The sequence below is a fragment of the Mobula hypostoma genome, chromosome 3, assembly GCF_963921235.1.
Source record: "Mobula hypostoma chromosome 3, sMobHyp1.1, whole genome shotgun sequence".
NCBI classification, from domain to species: Eukaryota; Metazoa; Chordata; class Chondrichthyes; order Myliobatiformes; family Myliobatidae; genus Mobula; species Mobula hypostoma.
The window spans coordinates 40,729,216-40,748,093 of NC_086099.1; the positions used below are offsets into that span (position 1 = coordinate 40,729,216).

General features: G+C 37.8%; 2 protein-coding genes across 3 annotated transcripts in view; both read left to right on the forward strand.

Moving 5' to 3' along the window:
• LOC134343336 (sodium channel protein type 9 subunit alpha-like) overlaps positions 1 to 5,862 on the forward strand; it is a 144,054-nt gene extending 138,192 nt beyond the window's left edge. The window contains exons 19-20 of the mRNA XM_063042020.1: positions 1,397 to 1,667; positions 4,865 to 5,862. Coding sequence (XP_062898090.1) covers positions 1,397 to 1,667; positions 4,865 to 5,862 — 1,269 coding nt within the window. The remainder of the gene's footprint in view (positions 1 to 1,396; positions 1,668 to 4,864) is intronic.
• Positions 5,863 to 10,616: 4,754 nt separating this feature from the next.
• Positions 10,617 to 18,533, forward strand: LOC134343380 (follistatin-A-like). Of its 2 annotated transcripts, XM_063042084.1 has the most exons (7): positions 10,617 to 10,699; positions 11,992 to 12,257; positions 13,434 to 13,625; positions 14,023 to 14,241; positions 14,589 to 14,816; positions 16,253 to 16,480; positions 17,706 to 18,526. In XM_063042084.1, the coding sequence occupies exons 1-7, from the start codon at positions 10,623 to 10,625 to the stop codon at positions 17,783 to 17,785; spliced, it is 1,290 nt and encodes a 429-aa protein (XP_062898154.1). In that variant the 5' UTR covers positions 10,617 to 10,622; the 3' UTR covers positions 17,786 to 18,526. The 2 variants fall into 2 exon arrangements, with proteins under 2 accessions (XP_062898154.1, XP_062898155.1); XM_063042085.1 differs by lacking the exon at positions 13,434 to 13,625 and having other exon boundaries at positions 17,706 to 18,533.
• Positions 18,534 to 18,878: the final 345 nt, after the last annotated feature.

Consider the following 18,878-nt stretch of genomic DNA (forward strand, 5'->3'; position numbering starts at 1 on the left):
ATTTCGATATAACCTTTAGGTGTATGGAGGAAAGTATAGGGGGAATGTCAGAGATGGGTATTTTTACACAGACATTAGTAGGTGCATGGAATGGGCTGCCAAGATTGGTGATACATGAGGAGCATTTTAAAGACTACACATGGACAAAAGTAAAATGAAGGGTATATGGGAGGGAAGAATTATATTGATCTTGGAGTAGGATAAAGGTTATGGGGAAAAGGACAGGTTAAAGGCCCTGTACTGTGCTGAACTGCTCTATAAATGTTTTCCCATATTTGGATACGTGTCTCAGGAGTTCGACCTGCCATCCACTCCTCTGGAACTTCTTCCACTGATGAATGGGGGCTTCTTTCTTCTCTATCAGTAATGAACATCTCTCCATCTCCTTTGTTAGCTGTGGTTCCTCTTCTTTGTATACTATTTTCCATAGTATTCCCTCCTCTAAGGAATGATTTCCATAATATTTGCAACCCCTGAGTATTCCCCATTTTAGAGCAAGGTTTGGTTATTGTTGGCAGGTGTTTTAGACAACTAGAAGTATGTATTAGTACTAATGCCAACAATATCACAATTAGTGATGATTGGTCCCAAAAATCACATCAGGAGATCTGAACATGCAGTTCCCATACAACCACCACAAGTTCATATTAGTTCAGGTTAATTGCATATTGAGAGGAGAGCATTGATTTCTCTGTCAGAAAATTCATTTTACTTTACAGTGGACTTCATACTGTTTCAGGATTTTTATATGTAATATTTTTGTATTAGTGGAATATAAATCAGCATGAAATGATTGCAAAATCAACTTGTTTTAAGTATATAAAACAAGGTTGGAGGTTGGAGGAACAACACCTTATATTCCGTCTGAGTAGCTTCCAACCTGATGGCATGTACATTGACTTCTCTAACTTCCATTAATGCCCCTCCTCCCCTTCTTACCCCATCCCTTATTTATTTATTTATTATTTTTCCCTTTTTCTCTCTCTCTCTCTGTCTCTCATTTTTCTCTCTCTGTTCCTCTCACAATAACTCCTTGGCTGCTCTCCATCTTCCTCTGGTGGTCCCCTCCCCTTTTCTTTCTCCCTAAGCCTCCCGTCCTGTGATCCTCTCCCTTCTCTAGCCTTGTACCCCTTTTGCCAATCACCTGTCCAGCTCTTGGCTCCATCCCTCCCCCTCCTGTCTTCTCCTATCATTTTGGATTTCCCCCTCCCCCTCCAACTTTCAAATCTCTTACTATCTCTTCTTTCAGTTAGTCCCGACAAAGGGTCTTGGCCCAAAACGTCGACTGTACCTCTTCATATAGATGCTGCCTGGCCTGCTGCATTCCACCAGCATTTTGTGTGTTAGTTGAATTAATGCAATACTTTGTTACTAATTATTAATTTCTTTTCCCTAGAATATAATACTTTACAAGTTCTACAGACTTGTGAGCAACAAATGGTTTGAACCATTCACTATTGGTTTGATTACACTGAATGTGTTGGTGATGGCATGTGATCATTATGGCCAATCAAAAATGTTTGCCTTAGTATTAAATCGGTTCAACGTAATATTTGCCGCTCTGTTTACTGTTGAAGCAATTTTAAAACTTTTGGGCCAACGACAATACTACTTCACTCAAGCATGGAATATCTTTGATTTTCTAGTTGTTGTTCTTTCCCTTGTAGGTAAGTAACATTTACTGTTAACCTTCTTCTGTGATAAATAAAAATACTTTAGGCAAGGTTTTCTAGGGAAACCTAAAATAAAAAGAGAAAAATGCTGGAAGTACTTAGCAGATCAGGCTGCATGTGTGGAAAACGAAACACAGTCCATGTTTCAGGTCAGAACTGAAATGTTACTACTGTTTCTCTTCCCACTGATGTGGCCTGGCCTGTTGAATATTTCCCGAATCTTCTAGTTTTATTTTAGATTTCCAGCATCTGCAGATTATTTTAATATCTCATTTACATGTGAATGGGAGTGAAGGAAAACTGATTTGGGGATGATAGAATTAGTGCTACATTGTCAGATGGACCAGGCAACCATCAACCAGAAGGAATCCAGGACTGCAAGCAAACTGAATCTTCTTCCCCTCCATAGAAAATAAGCAAAGACTTCTTTTGAAGTCAGTTTTCCATTATCATTGTTTTAAATAATCAAACTTACGTTGTTCTTAAGGGAGTGATGTCACTGACATGTGCATTTCTTTGGAAAATATGCTGTTTACTCTTGATATTTATTCTGCATATCTAATTTGTAAGATACCAGACTAGATTTACAATTCACTGTTACAAGATGCACCTATTAAAACGTTATAAATTTCACCCCTCTAAGGTACGTGGAGCACTCAACAGCATATAAGGTGTTGGATCCCATTTGTTTCATTTGTGCTTAATAAGAAAGATAGAACACAGAAACGGGCTCATCAGTCCCCTGACCAACAACTCATCTTACATTAATCCCATTTTATATTCTCCCCACATTGTCATCAGTTCTGCCACTCATCTACAGAGGAAATGCAATTTACAATGACCTATTAACCTGCCAACCCATATGTGTTTGGGATATGAAAGGAAAGTAGATCTCCTAGAGGAAATCTACACATACATAAGGAGAACACACAGGTGATTGACAGAAGGGATGGAACTCAAGTGTCTCTCACCGTGTGGCAGCGTCTCCACTAAATGCGATGGGTGCCACTGCATGATGGTGGATTCCTTGTGGTATACAAATTGTATCAAGGAAATACCTTGACTATCTCTATATTTTAATATTGTGCAATCCCTTCTGCTCAAATTATTTAGGATTGACTGGTTTTTAATTTCGTTGTGCCTTCAGCCAGATGTGGAAGATAGAAGCCAACATAATATATGTAAAATCATGTGATATGCTTTTATTCATCTGTACAGTGCAGACGTTGTTACAGTTTATTTTCAAAAGGGAATACTTTAAGCTCCAACAATGATTCTTACTGGGAAACATCAGTCACATCCTCCCAAATTGAGTGCAATCACTATTACATGCATTCCAGTCAATAATTTACCTGAATCTTGAGTCTGAAGTTTATTGAAGGTGATTAGAAAACACATATAAACAACCTTCATACACCTTTTAGTAATTTTTTTGAACATTCTGATTATTTTACTCAGGCACAACCTACTGGCACATCAATTTTGACTGATCATCCAAATCCAATACCCTGTTCCGCCTTTTTCCCATATCCTTTGATCCTGTTAGCCCCGAAAAAAATATCAACTTTCTTCTGGAATATGGCTTCATTCACCATCTGTGATACAGAATTCCATAGGTTCACTGCTCTCTGGGAGGTGAAAGTTCTCCTCATCTCCATCTTAATTACCTTTCCCTTTCTTTTTTTATAAATCTAATCTATCCACTCTTGTTAGGATTTTTGTAAGTTTCTCAAATATTCCCTCTTGATCTGCTAAATTTTAGTGAATACAAGCTTAGTGAATACATGTCTCTTTTCATATGTCAGCCCCACCATCTCAGGTATCAGTCCAGTGAACATAATGGACGTTAACTATTTCCCTGGGATAGAACTCAGCCTAACTACTCTGTTACTCTTTGGTTTCCGTCCTTCATTTTTCTGATATTTGTGGATTTTCAATCCATAGAGATTGATGCTGAATCAAGATAAGTTTGAAAAAATATAAGTATTGTTCTATACAAATATTTATAGAAATATAAATAAAACAATATATATAAATAAGTATTATAAACCTGCAATGTAAACTTCCTAATTCTTGGAAATTCTAACTCTTGTACTTTTACTTTCTGCCTGACTGTTAATTTGCTTCTGTTAATCTTGGTGAGTTACCATTCCTGATTTAATACGAGCTTCCTTTTATACCAGCATATTTTATATTCTCCCCTTCCTCTGCCATATATGCTGCTGCGAGGTAATAAAATTTTTAAATTTGCTATTCATGGTTGAAAAGGCCAGGATTTAATGCCAACTTCTGTCATTAAGAAGGCGGTATTGACCTGCAATATTGTACCACTGTAGTTCATGACAAAGTGTTATCAAGTAGAATTGTACAGGATTTTGATTCATCGGTGATGAAGGATCTATTTCAAGATCACTTGAAAGTTGTTTTCTAGGTGGTGGAATTCCCATAAGCCTGGTACTCTTGACCCGCCTTTTAACTCTTTACTCATACTGCTCTCATTGATTTATTATAATATTTACACATTTAATCCAATATAAATATTCAATATTGGACTTCTGGAATATACAATCGTTGTTGGAAGCTCTCAATTTATTTTCCCTTTTCTCCCATCCTCTTAAGGTAAAAAAAATCCATATCTCTTCTTTGAAGCATCAATTTGATGATAAATTACATTTAAGGCATAAAGACCAATAAAAACAAAACATAACTTGGAAAGTAAAAAATTATTTTAACAAACTTTTAAGGTTAAGTATAATTCTGTTCAATACATCTACCAATAATTAGTAGTACTTGTTTTGTACACCCTGTCAGAAGTCAATACATTCACTGTATCTCCTTTCTAACCAGAAAATTGTAGAAATAAATATATCTGCCGATTATTTTAAAATGTGCAAAAAGTTTGTTATGATACTCTTCTGTTTCGTGGATGTTTCAGCTTGAATACTGATACATTCTCAGATATTGAATTGAACCATTGAATACTTTGAAAATCTTTGATTATAAGGTATAATAAATGTACATCATTGTTCACCTTGTTACTTTCAGAATCAGTTTGCTTTGATTTAGTCAATTCTAAATGTGACAGATTCATGGGATAATTTATGCTTACATTTACTGTATGCTTTGTTACTTTGGAATTTAACCACTCATTTTCCCCTTTTACTAATATTTTGCTGTCTTCATTCCTTCAGGAATTGCATTAGATTCATCTGCATCCAAAAAGCAAGGTGTTTCCCCAACTATTTTGCGAGTGTTCAGAATTGTAAGACTTGCAAGATTGTTGAGGCTGGTCCGATCTTTAAAAGGAATTCGGAAGCTGCTCTTCACTCTAGTCATATCTATCCCAGCTCTTTTCAACATTGGACTCCTGTTGGGTCTTGTAATGTTTATTTATTCAATATTAGGCATGAGTTTGTTTCGGGATCTACCAAGAGAACCTCCAATAAATGACATGGTAAATTTTGAAACTTTTGGAAACAGTATGATGCTTCTGTTTAGATTGACAACGGCTGCTGCATGGAATGAGATCCTTCATGTGATGATTAATTCTCATGTACAGCGTCAATTTGTATCATTCATGTACATGACATCATATATTGTTGTTGCAAATATTGTGATCATCAATATGTATGTAGCTGTTATATTAGAAAACTTTCATGAAGCCCAGGAACAAGAACTTGCTGGAGTTACCGATGAAGATGTTGACATGTTTTATGAGGTCTGGAGTAACTATGATGTGAAGGCTACACAATTCATCACATACGATCAGTTATCTGATTTCCTAAATGAGCTGAAATCTCCTTTACGAATACCAAAACCCAATGCAGTTAAACTTGCGGCTCTGAATCTACCACTAACTGATGGCAATAAGTTACATTGCCTGGATGTCCTCGAAGCTCTAAGTGCTGTAATTGTCGGAAAGGTAACTCAGTCGGAGCCCTTGAAAAAGCTAAGTGGTGATGTTTTTAAAATGTCAACAAAAATATTCCCAATTCGTAGCACCATGGAAACAACCACAACTACACTAATGATACGAAAAGAGATCAAGGCCGCCATGACAATACAGAAAGCATTTCGGAAATTTCGAATCCATAAAACAATCATAACAAAGGTTGATAGATCTCACAGCTCCTTAAGAAAATCACAACGAAGTCTACAGTCCAGCAGGCCTAACTCACCTTTAACATGATCTGCAAATGTTATCAGTAGAAACTTTGACAGATGTAAACTGAGATCATTTATTTTATTGGGTGCCTTTGGTGAATAAAGCAAAACCTTTAAAAGGGTTATATTCATTGCCACTGCACTTGTTGATCCAAAGTGCTTTCATTCCAGTCATGGAATTCATGTGCATTAATTTAACTTTATAACCTAAACATTGTATTTACTTGGAGAAGCTCACCTCTGGCAATTGAACTCAGTAACCAAATGATGTCGAAGGAGGTGCAATATCTACACAATTAAGCATCAATCATGAACTGCCGTGTGTTGGGTAGAAGGCAACAGGGATAAATTACCAGATTATGATTAATAAATATGTTCAGGCTGAATGGATATGAAGACCATAACCAAAATACTTGAAACAGATGCAACATAATGAGCCTTGCATGGTGCAATCGAGTGTGCTGGTAGGCTAGGAATGTCATGTATCCAGCTGCACATCAATGAAATACATATTTGTTGAGCTTTTATGGTATTCATATGAGAAACTGATCATAACACTAAGTATTCTTCACATAGCACAATTGCCTCACCTTGGTCAATGATCAGGAATAGTCCATTTTTGCATTTCTACAGACTTATGTTATATGTCCTGCTCTATTTTTTTCCACATCAGATTTTATTTGTAAATTCATAAATGTATCCGACTTGAACCTCAGTTTACCTCTTTTTAGATTTTTATTTTAACTTTACATCAGGTTTGTATTACAATAAATGTTTTAGAGATGCTCAGTTAATTTTCCAAAGCTGAGATGATTTATGATGGAATCTTTTCTTTAGCCAGAAAGATTTCTAGGATGAGTAACTGTGATGGCTTATTAAAAAGTTCAGGACTAAATCTACTGTTCTACAATTTTCTTCACTTTATAGTTACATGAAGGAAGATTAAGCATTGTTGCTGACTTCCACTCCCATGAAAGATTGTTTGATAATAGATGAAATATTGCTGATAATTGTACTTTGGATCGCCAGCTGAACTGAGCACATCCTTCTGTAAACCAGATTCCTGTTATTTTATGTGTTTTGAGGATTTAATTCTGTGCTTCTACTCATTTTTCTACCAAAAAAAAGAGACAGATTTTGTCTTGATTACACCAAAGGTTTGCCATTGAGTATTATCGGGTTGTGATTTATCAGTAACAGAAAGCCGCATTTTGCTTTCAGAATTTTGGATTCTTTCACTTTCCCAGTGATTACACTTCATGAATCCAGCGGCTGGTGCAAACCATTATTGTGTGCTCAGTTACGTCTGATTACACTGAGGTCTGACGTTAAATGTATTTTATTCAAGGTTTATGTTCAATAAAGTTCTTTTATTCATTTTAATTTTTGCTCTGGGTAGCTTTTTTCCGTCTGATTCGTCCGGTCGGTAATCGTTTTGTCATCCTCTGTCACCTTATTGGTCTGTTAGTGGAAACCAATTAATTGGTTTCCTCTGCTTCCAATTGAATCCTTCGCTAGTCGGGTCAGATGTTGTTAAAATATGTTCCATTAAGCACAGAACGAGTATTAAAGATTAAAAGAAAATGGCAGTAGTAAGTTATAATGAAATGTCATTGGCGTTTCACAAGGCGTTATCTGGAAAACGATTCACTAGTGCTTTGGAGGGTATGCGTAATATTGCAGCGTCAGTGTAAATCATTATGAGACCAGATACAAGTTATGCACAACCAAAGTACGCTGTCCATTGTCTACTTTCACATCCTAATCTATTGAGAAACTACATCCAGGTTCTAATGTTGTTTTAAGAGTAAACTCGGCAACCATTTCCTCCAAATACCATTTGTACTCTGAAAGCGTAACTATTAAATTTCAAAGGTCAGAAACTAATTAAAATTCATTATGATTTTAGGTATAGTGGACCAATCCTTTTTAGTCACTTTAATAAGTTGACCAATGCTGACATGAAATTAAGCTGTTAATATTTATTTCATAACTAATACATCATACAGGAGGGGAAATTCAGTTTGTCGAACTTCAGATCGTTTTCTATCTGGTTTATTGACAACAGAAATGTTAAAAAGTCCTGGAAAATGTCACTGATAAAATCTTTGCCGCAGTTTTCTTTTTGTTTACTTCCGTATGTCCTTCTCTTTCAGAAATGAAGTACCTGTACGGTAAACATAATAAAGACCAGTACTGAAATTGATGTTGCCAGTGGCCACGCACGTTAGTTACTCGTTTCTATGTTTGTTTTATACAGACGAATAATTAATAAGAATTATGTCGCAGGGTGAGTAAAATGGTCCTCTGAACACATAATTACCCGATTTACTTCATAGTGATTTACAATATCCGAATATGCCCAAACACATTGATTGACTCATGTGGGATTTTTCTTGATCTCGAAAACAAGAAATTCAATAAAGTGGGTGTTAGATAAAACAGTCCGGAGTGTGGAATCATTTTTGATACTGGATATAATTGCGTATCCATGCACAGGTTCCTTAAAATGGTAAACGCCATCGGGACAAATTCCATACTTCTTCCTGTGAGGTCGCACTGGTCTGCTATGAATTCATCATTAGTTGATCAGTGGCAGTTCAGCGCGACGCCTTACGTTTGCTTCCATTTCTACCCATGGGTGATGACGGACATGAAATGATTTGTGCTTTGGACGTACTTGGATCGGATCTGATCGAGTCTGAATAAATCGTGTCAAATGAACAAGCATTTCACTCCGCAAACAGTTTGGTAACCTGTTCTACTTGATGGTGTGTGCCCTTGATACACTGTATACTGTATTTTCATAACAGTACATTAGAATATGTCTGTAAGAAGATAATACCCTCTGAAACCATAAAAGGAAACGCTTTCACATTTAACCGAATTTGATTTAGCCAGACTTCATTACCTCATGTTCACATTACACTTATTTTTTGAATGATTTATTATTTTGTAAGAAATATTTCCCGTGGATATAACTTCATAAATATCACTCTTGTACGTGCAGAGCAGCAACAGTAATAAATACATTCTGTAGCACTAATTTAATAGCGTGTAGAGAAGAATATTTTCAAATATAAATTCTGAATTGCCTACAAGCAGAAAACCTAAACGCTTGATTTTAATATAACTCGATTTTAAATAATACTCAGCAACTAAATAATAAAGCACACTATCAGTTATCAATAGAGCAGTTGTTTCTGTACAGCCAATAGGCAGTAAATTAAGACGGCCCGTCGACACTGAAATTCTTTTTTTTCTTTCAGTAATGCATAAGAATTTACGGTGCAATATTTGTACAGACTTTAGCACACACAGCCAATATTATTTTAGGAGGATTTGTTAATCTGTATCATCCTTTCAACTAGGCCTCTGTTAGCAAAGATTTATACTTTATTCATTGAGAGGTCCGATGAAAAACGAATTGATAAATAATTTCGATCTAGCAAAGTTTGGACTTCAGGAGAAATCAAGTCCTGTCGTATTTTAAGAATGGGGAGTAGTTTAATTTATAAAGATGTATTAATGATCCAGATATAGAACCGGGAATGAAACAGAAAAGTTCAATAATTTGTTTTATAAATTGTGATAGGACGTATATTACACACTAAGTCGTAAACTATTACGGTTAAAAAAATAAACCCAGTTCACATCAAAATAATGGCTTTAATACAAGTTGGAATTCATAAATAGAATGATATTAACTGAAATTGGAAGCGTACCTGTCGAGTTCCTGAAATCACGTTGTCAAGGTGGATGAGCGCATGCAACTTTCGTCCTCCAGGTGTCTCACTTTGGTTTTACACAAGACCTACACAGAGGCTGCGTTTCAATCCGAATGTTTTTTTCCCCTAATTTTTCAGCGCTCCGCATCTCTAATAGCCTCTCACATTTCCCTAGCTTCGCGGCCATCTCGCTGTATGCAATGTCCCTGTGTTTTCCTTTTCGTGAACTCTGCTTACATTTATCTCCATTCATCTTCTCTAAACTTGATGTTATTCTCTGCTTGCGCCGATCTATCCGGCCACGATCATCTCTTACTAACACATAATCTGAATTTCAACCCAGTTTGCGCTTCCATTTTTCTGTCAATGTTCTACCTTGGTTCAAGTTTGATTAAAGTTTCTGATTCAACTACAGGTGCTGATAAGCAGTGCTGTGTTTGAGATTTATCAGGCAAAAATGTGAAATGTGCGCAGTAAATATTCCCTGTTGAAGACCAAAGATGATCACCTGTCCGCTAAAGGGTAGTGAAGATTTTGATTAGAAGCCATTTCCCTCTCCACGAAACAAATTCTTAATGACACCACCGGGAAGCATTGTGTGCAGTGAAGGTCGATCGATCACATATTAGCACCTTTTAATGGTTTTATTTAAAATCGTAAATTAAATCCTGTGAAGCTTATCCCGCCTCAACCGAGTGCCATTTTCTAAACCTAAAACCGGTTTAGGAATGGAAGGCTGTTCGTGCCGTTAAATATAATTTCATGTTTGTCGAAATGAATCCAAACTCAGGCCTCTGAACTGTAATCTGAAAACGTGACTCGCAATATTTCCGCTTTCATTTGACGCTCCACCGCTATGACAAAGCAATGGAAACAGTTGTTGAGAGTGGAAATCATTTAGTCATTTGGGTCGGGTGGGGGGGGTGGGGGGTGGGGGGCGACTGGCCCTTTCAGTTGCAGTTACCCTATTTGAATCGTTAGGGGGCTGCATAACGTTTTCCCAAAAAAGAGAGAATTAATAGGTCAGAATTGCCATGTTGTGGAACAACAATCCAGGATGCTCCAGATGCAGGGACTGGAGTTCCGAGGTGCTGAGCCCGAAAATGATTCACATGGATTTGCTGTATCGAGAAGGTGATTTTTTTTTGTTGTATGTATGATGACGCCAAGGGTCTTCTTTTATTGGGATGTCTATTTTGAACGCTCTTGTGTGATAAGTACTACGGTCACCCAAACAACTGTCTACTCTAATATTAGAACGATTGCATTTCTGGCATTTATTATAAAGAGCCTATTGTAATAAGTCTTTATTAAAAGATTACCATTATATCCCGCAGCTGGTGGAAAACGTCTGTTATCACCGAGTTATTTCGAGTGAGGTCCATACACCTATCACAACTAAAACATTGCCCGGGATTAAGAGCGATCACGATTTAAATCGGATCATTCGTTTTATCTTTTCCTGGAGGAAGGTTTCCCACATACTTATCCTTCCTTGCCAAAAGTGACTTCACTGAGCAACACGAAGATTCGACTTTCGATGTCACAATCTCCTAAATGAGAATAGGAGACCGCCTACGGCATTTCATAGACATGCGAAGTCTGATCCAGTAATAGACGTGAAACTTTGCCAGTTCTGCATATTAAATCTAACTGCTTTTCTCATATGAAATAGCAGAATGCACGCACGGTATCAGTTTCTTTGGTTTCATTTCTGATTCCCTATTTTATTATTTAATACGTTGATTGGTCCCACCGAAGCAGTCAGATGGCCATAAATTACTAACAAACTCTGCACTGATCCTCTAAGCCAATATTGCAGTAAAAAAAATATCTCCCCCTGTGTGTTTTGAGACTGAACTTAAGGAGGTCAATTATGATAGTAACTTGCTTTCCATGTAAACAAACCTCCTACTCGTAGATTTTAGACGAAACTTCGATATTGACTATATGTCTTGTTATTATTGCGCTACGATAGGAACCGTACCTTTAATGCTGGAATTCATTAAATATGATATGTTTTGTTGGGGGGGGTGTTGATTAGGACGGATAATATTTGCCCTCAAATGATGCATATCTTGCTGAGAATAAACACCTCTGGGAAATAAAGTACATACCTTCTTTAGTATTTATTCTATCGTTATCATATAATGCTAACACTGGCACAAGAGCAAAAGAAAATCCAAGATCGTACTATAAGTACGTGAAGAATAACAGTAGGGATAACTTCGTTCATTGCCACATTATCCCGCCATTAGCTTATAGTGTCGTGTCACCTGCAACCCGGCGCGCAGATCATAATCCTATATCTTATATTTGTGGTTTAATTGACTGAGATTTTATAGAACTTTTAGGGAAGGCGGTGAAATGTCACCTGATTAAGTTTCCGTCCACCTTAACTTTTTGATCACTTCCTCCTCCCCCAGCCTGCCAAGCACATTACCATGCCATCAGAAGACCGCCCACCAAACAGACCAGCCAAGACCCTTTTCAGCCAAAATATTTAAGAGTGACTGCATTCACAGTTTGACGTTCATTCAACTCTGCGATCAGACTAGACTGGCGTTCTCAGATCAGTACTTATCTGCGGCGAAACTGAGTGCAACAATGTTAAGGATGCTAAGCAACAGAGCTGTGTCTCGCGTTTTTTTACTTTCTATCTTCCTCACCATTGGAGACGACCGAGTGCAGGGTAAGTTAAAAACAGAATGGGAAGAGTTCGCTCTCTGTTGTTAGATTTGTAAATACGGCTCTTAGTTTCAAGTTTGTTTCAACTTGCGCTTCGTGTAATTTTTTCTCTCTGGGAGGACATACCACAAAACCTGACGATAATCCACAAAGCGTACTTACATTTTGTTTCTAGTTCAAGACTCGCAGGATACAATGCGACGTAGCAAGTTACCTTTCGAACACGTGTTTCTGTACTTTATTCACATTTATTGAAACAAAATCGCGCTGAATTGTAAGGTGCAAATCGCATTACCTGTGTGGACATTCCATGGACTCACGTAGAAAATAAATAGGAAATTGAGTTTGGACCCTTGGAAACAACGTCGTGTAGGTCTTTATTCAATTAGTAAAATCAAAAGGGTGTTACTTAGAGGAAAAACGCTCCATTGATCGGCATATGAACTGTCGCGTAAGCGTCCGGTAGGGTGAGTGGAGGTGAGTTAAATCGCTGTATCACGCTGAACTGCAGCATTACTTAAGCACTGAACTAATATTTTTGGTCCAGTGGAAATAATTGCCACGTGTCTTATAATAAGCCCCGGTTATATTGCTAACATAGAAGTTATAGTATAACCAAACACGCTATACATATAAGATAAAGAGATTTATATTAGGCGGTATCAACCGCGTCTAGACTCTCCAGAAGAGGCAGCAGAGTCAGACATGTTTAGAATACAGGAATACTGCGATCGTTTCTATTCCTGAGTGACAATGTCGATAAATAATGTCACGAGATCATGATTTATCGATACCTGCCGTTGAGGTTTGGGATGCTTGGTAGATGCTGTCAAACTGACAGCCCCCAGATTTTTTTTCACGCCTAAATGACGAGTAGCTCGTCATACCATTCCCTGCCGATGTGGTTCTTTCTGGGAGCTCAGTATCGATGTGCCTAATCGACAGCGCTTTTCTTTCAACCCTATCACGCCTATGCGGTACTCAGCTTGTGATGATTTGGAGCCAGATAACTTAACAAGCGTGATATTCAAAAATGTCACAAGCTTACCGCTGGGACATGTCGATTACTTCAGCTTCTGTGCTTTACATCGACTGATGCAAAATACTTGAAGTAAACATTATTGTAACAGTGCACGTGTTAGATCAGTAGACCTGACAGTAATATGACTGTACGTTGCAGCTGGGAACTGCTGGCTACAGCAAGCCAAAAATGGCAAATGCCAAGTCCTCTATATGACTGGGGTCAACCGGGAAGAGTGCTGCAAAAGTGGAAGACTGGGTACGGCTTGGACTGAGGATGACGTCCCATCTAGCACACTTTTTCGGTGGATCATCTTTAACGGAGGAGCCCCTGCCTGCACGCCTTGTAAAGGTACACCTTTGTTAGTCTCCGTGAATCGAAATCTTTTGCATCAATATATCTTTAAAATCAAAATTCGAACAATGTGTATTTTGCGCGTAGTGGCTAAACAATTCTAATATATACTTTGATATACACCTTGTCAGTGACAATTCCTCAAAGTCTAACAAGCATAAATAGCTTTCGAGTTTAATTTAGGTGGAGTGGCTTGAATCTTCTCAGTATGCAGAACTAATAAGATGGCGGCTGCTTAATATTAACAATCAGGAAAATAACATTAAAGTACATTTCTCACTTGATGGTTATGTGATTAGTTTGGCTAACAAGAACAACTGACTCAATTTCCCTTTCTTAATTGCTGCGTTGAAAGGGTCTGCAGACAATTGCATCTGTGTCATTTTCTTTCCAGAAACGTGCGATAACGTCGACTGCGGGCCTGGTAAAAGGTGCAAGATGAACAAGAAGAACAAGCCTCGATGTGTCTGTGCCCCTGACTGCTCCAACGTCACCTGGAAAGGATCTGTATGCGGGACCGACGGGAAAACTTACAAAGACGAGTGCGTTCTCCTGAAGGCGAGATGCAAAGGACATCCCGAACTGGAGGTCCAGTACCAAGGCAAATGCAGAAGTACGTGTGCGCTAGGATTACGCTCAATGGCAACGTCTTTCAGGAACTGAAAAGGAAGCTCGCTTAAACAGTACCAAATAACGAATTTCTCGACTCAAATGCAGAGTCGACTTTTGAATGATTTATTTCACACATATTTGATTTTAAATATGTATGTGGTTCATTCTTTGGCTAATTATGGTTCGAATTCTTGTCTACTAAATAGTTTTTGCATATTTAGGATTGCTGTGCATAAGCACATTTTGACCTTAAGTCGGTCCTCAAAAAGATCAACGCAGCCGACTGCTAATGATTGTTTTCAACAGATGCACATTTCACATTTTTTTAGTGTTTCCTTTCTTTTTCAGAAACTTGCCGGGATGTCTTGTGTCCAGGCAGCTCGGTGTGTGTGGTAGATCAGACGAACAGTGCCTACTGTGTGATGTGTAACACGAGGATTTGCCCTGAACCTTCAAGTCCGGAGCAGTACCTGTGCGGTAATGATGGGATCACGTATGCCAGCGCCTGCCATATCAGACGTGCCACCTGCTTGATGGGAAGGTCCATTGGAGTCGCATACGAAGGGAAATGTATAAGTACGTACTCAAATCCTAACAAAGTGCAACCCGCATAAATTTGCTGAGGCTGAAGTCCACGTGGAAGAGTTTTCCTTCTGTCGGCGTTATTAGTATGCAATGGACAAAATGAAATGCAAATGAAACACTGCCTCTCCAATTATTCCTAGAAAAGCTCACTGATACCGGTTAGATCACTGGCCACCTACGTTGCACAAAGGTCATCTTTACTAATCACGTAATCTTTTCAACTTCCTAAAGCAGAGCAATGAGTCTGTTTCATAATGCAATGATATGTTTTCCATAGACAATGGAGGAAGACATAGGTGAGATGTCAGAGGTGTGTGTTTTTTACACAGTGCGTGGAATGCACTGCCAGGGCTGATGATGGTAGAGACAGATACATTATGAAGATTCAAACGATTCTTGGATAGGCACGTGGATGAAAGAAAAATGGAGCGTTCTGGGAGGGAAGGGTTAGATTGATCTTGGTGTAGGTTAAAAGGTTGGCACACATCGTGGGCCAAAAGGCCCACACTGTCCTGTACTGTGTTCTATGTTTTGTTTCCAAACTATATATACATTAAGTAACTAAATCTAAAATTGCAATTGCATGAAATTCAAAGAAATTCAACTTTTAAGTTCTCACTCTGAAGTAATGGTCTTCAAGCTATGCTTCGAAGTGGAGAAATATTTCTCAAACTATTATTCCGTGTCTTTGTAATAGAGCTGGAGCCTTTTAAGGAACTGAATCGTTATAAAGGAGGTTTCAAGTGCTCCCATATCAGTAAAGGTGCATGACGTATTCCCAAGGTTTATTAGCCAGCTGTGATTTTGGGTGACGATGAAATCTGCATTTGGTCACGTGAATTATTACTTTGAATGACAGGAGCAGGTTTCTAGATATTAAGGGAATCGATGGGCATTGGTTTAGTTAAGGAATTTGATGCTGGGGTTAAAGTTTAGCCACGATCTTATTGATCGATGGAGGAGATACGATGGACCGAATGGCCTACCCCTGCCTCCGTTTCGTACATTTTTGTTATCTCTAAGAATTGGATGATGCAATGATAAAAGTATAGCTCATGGATGTCTAATTTAGAAAGTCAGTTTCTAAAGTTGTTAACGTTTTATTTTTGTATGTGATTCAAAGGAAAGGTTCAGGGATGCGGGGCTCCTCCTTTTAAATTTTATTTTGCATTAACTCCCATATATGATCGTAGCGAAACATACGAAACATCTATCCTTTCTACCTGTCAAAGCCTAGGGATCAAACTTGAGTTTAGAACAGTTCTCTTATGGATGGAATCGTGGCATGCAAACTGCTGGCACGTACACAATGCATGAAGACTTCTTATTTGTCTGTATCAAAGTACAACTTGGAGCATGACGATGTTATTGAAGACTAATAGAATAATTATTTTCATAAATTTGTTTTCTGTCTCTTACTCTTCTAGAAGCGAAATCCTGTGAAGACATAGAATGTAGCTCTGGAAAGAAGTGTTTATGGGACAGGCGGCTCGGCAGGGGTCGATGCGTAGTTTGCAATGTGTGTCAGGGTGGACGCTCGGATGAACCAGTGTGCGCAACTGATAACACCACTTACCCCAATGAGTGCGAAATGAAAAACTCAGCCTGTTCCTCTGGTACCCTGCTGGAGATTAAACACACGGGATCTTGCAACTGTAAGTAACTTTTAGGCCAAAAATAAGATTTGCTCTTTCTTCCATATTTCGGTCAATGGTTTTCAATTGCCAGCTCGAGCTCTCCGATGACAAGGATCTTATCAAATGTATCGCCACCTATTATCTACCAATTAAGACTATGCATATGTTCCTCGTCATTTCAAGGGACAGTGGAGGGAGATTTGATTTGTTCGCTGGGGGTAGTCAAATGATAAACTCAGTCTTTACACTCGCATTTAAGATTATGTCACATGTTGATATACGGAAGAAATTATCCGTCTCTCCAAAAGTGCAACTGTGTTCACTAAAGAAATTGGAGAATTAAACGCCTGGACTTGTGGGGTGCGTGATGACAGTGTTTCAAGCACACGCCTTCTTCGGAGGAGCAGATGAAATATTCTGACCAAGTGAATCTTCTTATTCCTATAGATATTATCCTTTTTTTAACCCACGTCACTTGAAACCTCCCTTCCGCATATTAAATGCTGCCTTTTTTGCTGTGGTAACAATAGACACTTTAAAAATATATTGTAACAATTGTACATTTATTTTCCGAGCACTGTTTGCATGATTCCCCGAGGGAAGAACATCCAGTGATGTCGGTATGTCAGTGGATTATGTAATATTCCTTAAGAAATAACTGGGCATCAACGTATCTTCAAATATGATAGACTGATTAAAAGATTCGTGAGGAATTGTTGTGTTACTGCTTCAACTCTGAGTAACTGTTAAAGTTAATAAATAGTCAACGTTTTCTTGGACAACGATGCTTCCTGTTCCCGTTCAGGGCAAGAAGATGCCATGAGAGATTAACATGCCGTGATAGTGATAGATTTCGACATCGATTCCAATCGAACCTGATGCCTTCTTAGCAGTACAGTAGTGATCTTCCAAATGCTTCACTGTTGTTTGAGATGTTAAGGCTATTTAAATAGTTCATAGATAGGTTTAATTCAGTTGCAGTGAAGAATACAATGGATGGAAACGATGTAAATGTTAGACTGGAAGAATACTGCCATAGAACATAATCATTGAATCTTCACATCCCTGTTAGTAATGGTGTTATAAAACATTACTTCATAATAGCAAATGACACAAATTGCATCCTTGAGGCTCTTTAAAAGAAACTCTATTGGGACTGTAAGAGGGATTTGAAAACATGCACTGAGTTTCTGTGCTGTTGTGATCCTTATTTATACAACAGCTACCCTATATTCTCCCATAGCCATAACTGAAGAAGAAGAAGATGAAGAAGACGAGCAAGAAAATAACATCTTTCCTAAATCAGCATTTCCGATTTGGTAATTTTCTCACCCTGTGCGAAGAGGAAGGTGTCGGTGTACTTATTTGTAAATAAGTGTACGCTTATTTATTTTGAAGAAGTATACATAGTTGAGTTTAGTAGATTTTTATTTATACTGTCATGTTTATAATTTATACATAAAATAGGCCAACATGATTTGGAAATATATTCGTCAAAAGAACAGTGTTATCATTAATTTATTGTGACATATGATGCCTGTAAAGTATACTTTTCCAGTGAACTGTAAATTGCATTATGATAGCTGTAAATGTGACTGGTCATTCTCCTTTTGTACTAGAGATTTTAGCTATAATATCTGCATGTTTTTACCTTTTATATTTATTTATTGGAATATGTTACACATTGTAAATAAAGCTTCAGATATTGTTTACCGTAACTGATCAAATGTGCTGTGTCTGGAACGTGCTGTCAGCTGGAGATGTTCTGCAGCTGTAAGGTTACAGGATCATTTTATGGAAGTGTAATCAGGTTGACTTTTACTGGTTTGTTGCTGTAAAGGTTTTGACAAATGCGAAACAGTTCAGGTTTTTCATTTTGCTTAAAATTATGTTGCAGATACAATTTTATATTTTCAAACATGACAGATCTAAATTCATCCAAATATATAGTTTTGTACTTTTTCTATCATGTAAATGTGCAATGTATATAAAAAGTGATAACATGGAACTGTAAATACATTACAAATAAACAATAAAAAGCCATACAAATTTTCATTTTGTTGCCTTCCTCTATGACAGTTCCCCTTGCCAGAAATAAAGGCCTCATACAAAATTAAAGAATGCTAGTGTCTTCTGTCTTATGTGTTAAATCATCTCATCCATGAATAGAATCAAATGCAGGTAAAACAAAATCACTCCACCATCTGAAATCTGGAGCTAGAATCTAACAAGCACCTTGAGCAAGTAGGAAAGTGGGCAAAAGAATGGCAGATTGAATTTAACCCAGGCAAGTATCATGTGATGAAGTTGAACTAAGGTGGACATATGCAGTGAATAACATTGACCGGAGGCATGTTGTTCAGCAGAGAGACATGTACATTGTTTGCTGGAAGTAGTGACATAGGTGGACAAGGTG

Bases quoted from the DNA above. Each gene is read 5' to 3' on its own strand.
- LOC134343380 (XM_063042084.1), top strand. From the start codon at position 10,623: ATGCTCCAGATGCAGGGACTGGAGTTCCGAGGTGCTGAGCCCGAAAAT. The intron at 12,258-13,433 runs GTAAGTTAAAAA...TGTACGTTGCAG, and splicing joins TGGAGACGACCGAGTGCAGG to CTGGGAACTGCTGGCTACAG. The intron at 14,242-14,588 runs GTACGTGTGCGC...TTTCTTTTTCAG, and splicing joins GTACCAAGGCAAATGCAGAA to AAACTTGCCGGGATGTCTTG.